Source organism: Danio rerio, chromosome 5 (assembly GCF_049306965.1).
Source record: "Danio rerio strain Tuebingen ecotype United States chromosome 5, GRCz12tu, whole genome shotgun sequence".
NCBI classification, from domain to species: Eukaryota; Metazoa; Chordata; class Actinopteri; order Cypriniformes; family Danionidae; genus Danio; species Danio rerio.
Genome location: NC_133180.1, coordinates 37831067 through 37838802, shown reverse-complemented (window position 1 = coordinate 37838802; position 7736 = coordinate 37831067). Strand labels below are relative to the sequence as shown.

The 7736-nt window shown below is 38.2% G+C and overlaps 1 protein-coding gene across 1 annotated transcript; it reads right to left on the bottom strand.

Moving 5' to 3' along the window:
- Nucleotides 1-1722: 1722 nt before the first annotated feature.
- crx (cone-rod homeobox) lies at nt 1723-5425 on the bottom strand. Its single transcript, NM_152940.1, is given in 3 exon segments — nt 1723-3428; nt 4041-4192; nt 4926-5425. Coding segments are annotated over 3 exon segments (846 nt in total). The 5' UTR covers nt 5023-5425; the 3' UTR covers nt 1723-2831.
- Nucleotides 5426-7736: the final 2311 nt, after the last annotated feature.

Here is a 7736-nt window from a genome sequence, read left to right as displayed (position 1 = left end):
TACTAATAACACATATTCTTTTTTTATGAATGATGCCTCAAATTATCATTTAAAGTGGTTTAATTAAGTCAATATTTAAGTTGTAAAATACATTCACTGAGAGCTGCACACAATTTCCTATCAGGTTTGTTTTTTATAGATCACAAAAACCCCCGTTTTGTGTGCTGAAACTACATTTATGAATGTAACTATAAAAAGTTTATGTTTTATTTCAGAAATGTGACAACCAGTAAATATTCAAATGCTTTTAGTTTAGATATAGTAAGATATTCTGGAAATGGTCAACATTATTAAGAAACAGAACTAAATATTGTTTAGGAGAAAAAAAAGGCAAAGCCATTATTAGAGACTGTTGTCCAAAGAAACCTCAGAGAACCACTGTACTCCTAATACAGTTTCTAATGTTTAAGCTAATTTGAGAATCAGATACATGAGTGAAGACCGATTGAACAGTAGACTGATGGAGCAGTCATAGATAGATAGATAGATAGATAGATAGATAGATAGATAGATAGATAGATAGATAGATAGATAGATAGATAGATAGATAGATAGATAGATAGATAGATAGATAGATAGATAGATAGATAGATAGATAGATAGATAGATCTGAAGTCAACAGGAGGAGATGCAGGGTGAGGTGTGGAGGAGGGAAAAAGAGAGAGAGAGGGAGGCTCGGTAATCCTGTTTAATTGCTTTAGGGTAGTGTTCTGTCGGCAGTAAGGAGATTGAGGTGCTCTCTGGGTCATTGGCTAAAATAACCCCACACACCCGGCTCTATGGGCGGAGCAATCCACACCACACCATCACAGCAACACGATTACCAGACAACAGCATCGCAACAACCTTCTGGACCCCCAGATGCCTCCTGTGAGCGGCCACCTGTGTGTCCGACCTCAGCAGGTCACTGTCGCTCCAGCAGAAGATGATGCTGGAATAATGACAGTCTTTACACTGCACGCTTCTAGAGCCCAAGTGGGTCTGAAAAAAATCTGCTTTCAGATTATTCGGTTAAATTTATTTAAAGTTTATTACAGATTAAAATGGCAATTGTTTTGGTGAGAACTCAAAGTCCCCCATTAGAGCCAGAAATTCATGTATTCTGATAATTAGAGTTTTTCTTTCACGTTTCAGTCTTTATATGGTTTTACTTCAAGAGATAGTTTACCCAAAACTGAAAATTCTGTCATCATTAAAGTTATTTTTTATTCTGTTGAACACAAAAGAAGGTAATTTGAAGAAAGTTGTAAACCTGTAACTGTTGACTTATAGCAGAGGTTTCCAAACTCGGTCCTGGAGGGCCAGTGTCCTCGAGAGTTTAACTTCAACCCTAATCAGACCTGAACCAAGCTCTTACTTTTGACTTGAAACTTTCTGGCAGGTGTGTTGGAGCTAAATTCAGCTGGACAATTGCCTTCCAGGACTGAGTTTGGACACCCCTGACTATGGAAGTCAATTCTACTTTCTTCAAAACATCTATTTTTGCATTCAACGGAATAAAAAAAAAACTCAAAGACTTGAAAACACCCCAGGTAGAGTACATAGTGGTAAAATTTTCAATTTAGGCAAACTATCCCTTTAGACTAAAGATATAGGAAAGTAAACAGCAGTCAAGTAACCATGGTAATTACTACCATGCTTGCTCTTTGAGGAACAGATACAGACTATTTATGGTACAACCCTTTTTAAGAGATTTTCTCAAGCAATTCATTCGCTATGCGGTTTCCAGCCATGTTTTTTATTAATTACATTGATACTTTATCTTGCATAATCAACAAGAAGCGAGTCAGACAACTCTTGTTAGACAGACGTTGTTAAACAAAGCCACAATTAATGGAATAGTAATACTAATTAAAAATGAAAACCTTCAGCTCCCCTCTGTACGTGTTCAGTCAAAGCAACATAATGACATTTGTAAACACCAACATTTTTCAACACAAGGTCACCCAAATAGAAAACATATGTCGATAGCATGCATACGATGCCATTAAATGAAGTTTAATTAGTAACGATTAACTCAAACTAACAGAAAACAACATTATTTGTTATAAGTTAACATAATTTAACGATACATAAATAACAGCAAGCTAAAAGCACGACACAAGAACTCCTAATGTCTCCCAGTACAGACAAACCAAACCAAACTCATGAAAAAAGTAGAAAGAACAACTTTGTCCAACAATAAGCTAACTGTATCTGCAAAAAAACAAACAAACACAGATTCCCCTCCAGTTATGTGCATGTCTTTGTTTCTGTGTGTACTGGTTTTTGTGGTTTACAAGGACAGAAATGTATAATGACATGGGTATGACCTAGGAATTACAACATTGCTGTGGTTTATGAGGACATTTCTTATGTCCTTGTAATTCAAAATGCTTAAATTGACATTTCAAATGTGCCACAGATTTCTTGGAAGGGTCAGATTTAGGGGTGGGGTCATATAAAAATGGTTTTAACTGTATAAAATACATAATGCCAATGGCATGTCCTTATAAACCATTAATACCAATGTGTGTTTGTGTGTATGCATTGTGAAAGTTAGTCAATGGTGTGTGCATGTGTGAGGTAAATGGTTAATAATGATGACTGATCAGTAGACTTGAAGAGTCCCTTCAATCTCAGCCAATCACAGAGCAGATCTGGATTACAGAGGAACAGTCTTCACCTGTTCCAAAATGGGTGCTCCTTTTTTCACCTCTAAGATCACATGAATCACGCTGATTCAGTCCTGTTCATCATCACAATGTCTCCGGCAATAGTTCTGCATCATTTCTTCTTCACGCATCTTTCCTTCCCTCTTGCGCTTCACTCTCTCTCTCTCACTTTCTTTTCTACAGCACCTGGAATTTGTGGTCGAGGCAGTCCACAGTGCTGAAGTTGAGCTTCCAGGCCTGCTGGTCCTTGTAGTCAAGGCAGTCTACCGAACTGAAGCCCAACGACGCAGTGCTGTATCCCTGGGAGGAGAGAGAGGGCGACTGGCTGAGCGAGCCGCCCATGGAGGGCACGGTGAGGGGGGAGAGGGCGCCTCCACTTGCTGACAGCTGGGTGGTCATGGGAGAAAGGTACGGGCTGCAATCCAATCCGCTGAAGTAAGGAGAAGAGCCATAGCCCTGGCTGTAGGAAGAGGGCTGACCGTAGCTCATGGGATATGGAGCAGGACGCTGCACGCAGGGGGTGCCTGAACCACACAGTGGATCAGGGAGGGGGGAAAGAGAAGTGGGACTCCATACAGAAACTGGTGCTGTGCCTGCGCTCACACTAGGGGGCACGGTCGGGGTCGGGGCAGCCACCACCGAGGAGCTAGTGCCAGGGTCAGAGGTCAGATCAGGGGGAGGGGAGGACTTCTTTTTGGGGGGACGGGGCTTGGGCTGACCGCTGGTCTGCTGCTGCTGCTGGCGGCATTTAGCACGACGGTTCTTAAACCACACCTGAAAAAAAACAATGGAGTTATTGATGGATTGTTTTAAGACAAATTTGGGTAAAATATAAAAATACAAACTTTTTTGTGTTAAAAATTAGTTTAGAAATTTAACCAAATGGCTGGCTTATTTCATTGCAGATCAAGGAATGAATATACTATAGAAACTATCATCTCATGCCTTATCTGTGGTCATCTGAACCAATAACAGGCCTAATCGTCACACTAATCGTGAATGTTTTTGTCATTTTCAGTAAGTGCAATTTAACAAATTAGATCAGATTCACACTTATTTTCGAATTCTTAGTTGCATGTGTATACAGTCAACATTATTTAAATTACAGCAACCAAGTGTTAGATGGATGAATGGATGAATGGATGGATGGATGGATGGATGGATGGATGGATGGATGGATGGATGGATGGATAGATAGATAGATAGATAGATAGATAGATAGATAGATAGATAGATAGATAGATAGATAGATAGATAGATAGATAGATAGATAGATAGATAGATAGATAGATAGATTAAATTCATAACTTTATGGACATCATGAGTTTCTGCTAGACACAAGAGAACGTGTTTAGAAGGATGTGTGAGAGACATCAGAGGACTCACCTGAACTCTGGACTCGGGAAGGTTGATTTTCAGAGCTACCTCTTCTCTCATAAATATGTCTGGATAGCGTGTTTTGGTGAACAAAGCTTCCAGAATGTCCAGCTGGGTGCGAGTGAAGGTGGTGCGCTCTCGACGCTGCTTCCTCGGAGTGGCTATACAGTACATACAAATATGAACAATCACTCAGCTTAAAACAAATTCAGGAGGTTTCCCACTTGTCATCATGTAGAGTGCAGCATCAGTTTTAAGCATTTTAATAAGAGCCTGTTAAAGTCATTAAAATGTTTGATAGATAGATAGATAGATAGATAGATAGATAGATAGATAGATAGATAGATAGATAGATAGATAGATAGATAGATAGATAGATAGATAGATAGATAGATAGATAGATAGATAGATAGATAGATAGATAGATAGATAGATTTTCTTGTAACAATAGGGAAAAACAACTTTGTAGATTTAAAATCTGTAATGGCTTCATAATTGGCTAAAAGTAATTTTGTATAGCTAATAAGCAAAAAACTAAAAGATAGGCTAACTTTTTTAATGTATGTAATAAAATTGCACTACGAAAAATTCTCAAACCTTGTATTTCCAAACTTAATGCTCGTGCTTACGTAATTTATTTCTGTTTGAACGTGGGCAGTGCGTTTGTTATTACGTGAGCAAGTGCAATTAATGTGGTCAAGCTATCGCTTAGTAAATGCACGTTTCTTAAATTGTAGATTGGAAATGCGGATAGGTTATTATATCAAATGAAAGGAAAACGAGGTTATACTTGAGTTGTGCTTTACCCCTCTCTTTTCAGTTCATTGGACACAAAAAAAAAATTATAAAACGTCTAAAAGAAACACCATTAATGATTAATGAGAATAAACTGACCTGGGTAGCCGACGGCGGTGTGGAGCAGGTCCATTCCTGAGGCGGACAGTGTTAACCCGTTCACAGCATAATGGGGCTGCTTTATGTAGGACATCATTCTTGGGACGGCCGCGTCTCTCGCACACTCTCTCTATTGCTCTCTCTCTCCCTCCCTCTCTCACCCCTCTCTCACTCTCTTTTTTCTCTGCGACGCTGTTTTACGGGTCGGGGGTCGCGTGTCTGTGCTCGCGCCTGGCGCGTGTCTGTGCTCCTCAAACACCTGTAGATGCTCGCGCGCGCGCTACTCGCTGTCTTCAATAAGCTTACACTTTTGCCCAAGTTTAACTACCAATCTACCATTACTATCGCTCTAAATATCCAATAATAGACCCTTAATGTGAGTTAAAGAACAAATAAATGTCTATATGCACAAAAGTTGCTGGCTCTTGGTCAAGAGTTTTGGCGTTGGTAAAGGCGCGTGTCCCTTGGGTAAGACCGGACAGGAGCGGGACACTATGAGCAATAAGAGACCGAGCAGCTAATCAAGAGACATCTCTCTCTCTCTCTCTCTCTCTCTCTCTCTCTCACACACACACACACACACACGCACGTTGACGTGTAGCTTAACACGTGGGAGGCAATCTCAAGAAATAACCATGTTTTGTTTGCTTAAAATATAAAGGAAAAAAAACAGAAATTAATATGATATTACAAGAAAATCAAGTGGTTATGAGATGGATTACTAACCTATTTTTAGCTGAATTGTATGTTTTGTTTAAAACATCCTGTAGATTTACACTGTAAGTTCGTATTTTGGAACCAATCGAAGTATATAAATAATGCGATATCGAAAATAACGAAATTTGGCGAATCCATTGATTTATGGCTGAAAATTACCACATGCCACTAAAAAGATCCCTCAAAATACCACAGATATATTTAAATTATAGAGGCAAATTCCCCTATGGTAATTCCTAGAGATTATTTTTAGTAGGCTATTTTTTAGCTGTGCATTTATCTGTTTTATTAACCCACTATTAATAAATTGACTCAGTCGAAGACAGTCATTCACATATATGGCTGAAACGAGCTGTGAGCTTGACTAGCCTATTAGAAAAATGTGCCACAATAAAGGCATAAAATGAAAATCAAAAATACATAATTATACATAATAATACATAATTATAGAACTATATAAACCATATAAGTCTCTTTCTAAGTGTGAAGAGCATTACAATTTTGTAAAGAGACTTTAATGCAATAGAAAAAAAAACTTTCTGTTGAATGTTCACTTATGTAAATAAACTTTGAAAAGCATTTTAACTTTTAAATTAACTTTAATGTTGCTTTTTTCGTTTATTGGCTGTGCAGTTTATCCGTATTTATATGTATAAATTCCAAAATGGTTTACAATAGGCTTATAGTGACCTCGATAAAGGTCTGAATATGCTTTTGTTAATCGAATGTTTTCCACGATGAAAGAAGCAAAATAAGTTGTCCTTAATGATGTGTTTTGTTTGTTGCTCTGCACTTTTAAATATTTAGATATTATAATTTTATCTACAGCCATCATTTAGTTGTAGGTGAATTTAATTGAATGCCTGATTAAAGTTTTCAATCTTTTATTTTATACCGAAATATGTTTAAAAATCTTTACTCTTTACTATTTTACCTAGAATTGAATCCCGCACACACACACACACAAACTGCTGAATTATCATAATATGCTTTGTGAAAAGTCTCTTAACCCTGGATAAAGCGAGGAAAGAGAGATTTATCATCAGTCTATACGAGGAGAGTACCAGACACCATGTGTAAACAGAATATGGTGAAGAAGAAAATAAATAAAAATACTAAAGGACTCAAAGTGGGAAAAATACAAGTCGAAAGTGTGGATAAATGGTCAAGATGTCTTCAGCTTGTTTTCTTCATCAACCATAAAAGAAGAACATCTTGGCCACATAAACGGGGGGAAAAGAAAAGCGCAAGTATGTTGACGGAGGAGAGGATCTCGATCACGTTTGCTGGAATGGAGCTGTCTGAAATTTGAGATATAATGTAATCCGCAAAAAGAGAACTTGGTATGCTATGTTATATTTGATAGTATTTCTTGTTGGGAGAGTAAACAAGTTAAGGACTGAGCAAGGGAAAGGGAGAGAGAAAGGCGTCAACTGGCACTCAAGATGAAATGAATGTGATAGGCTGGCTTAAAACAGACAGAGTGCAGACAGGGTTATTTGGCTGTGACTGAGGTAAATGTCATCTCTCCTTACTGAACAAACTCCACAGGCAAAGGGCAACAAAACGTATATAGTTTCCCCTAAATACTACTGTATGTTCTCTTAAAATAGCACAAATACTTGATTTATTTAGTTGCATTGAAATAAAACCGTTTGTGAAAATAAGAATGAGAGACTGACCGTTTAATGGCAAAATAAGAGCAATAATGTGACTTGTCAGTGCTGTTACTTTAAATTCAGTTTGCTCTACCCGATGACAAATAAATATTAAGGGAAGGTGTGAGTCATTTGAAAATAATTATGTGATGAAAATACAGCACAGACTAATCTTGAGAGGCACATCGCTTTCTTGTTCTGAATTAAGAGTATTTTACTACACATTCTTTAAAATGGGGCGACACGATTGTGCAGTGGTTAGCATCGTCGCTTCGCAGCAAGAAGGTTGCTTGTTCGAGCCCAGGCTGGACCAGTACGCATTTCTGGGTGGAGTTTGCATGTTCTCCCCGTGTTCGCGTGGTTTCCGTGTTTCCCCCACAGTCCAAACACATGCGCTATAGTTCAATTGAAAGACTTAATTGGCCGTAAATCATTT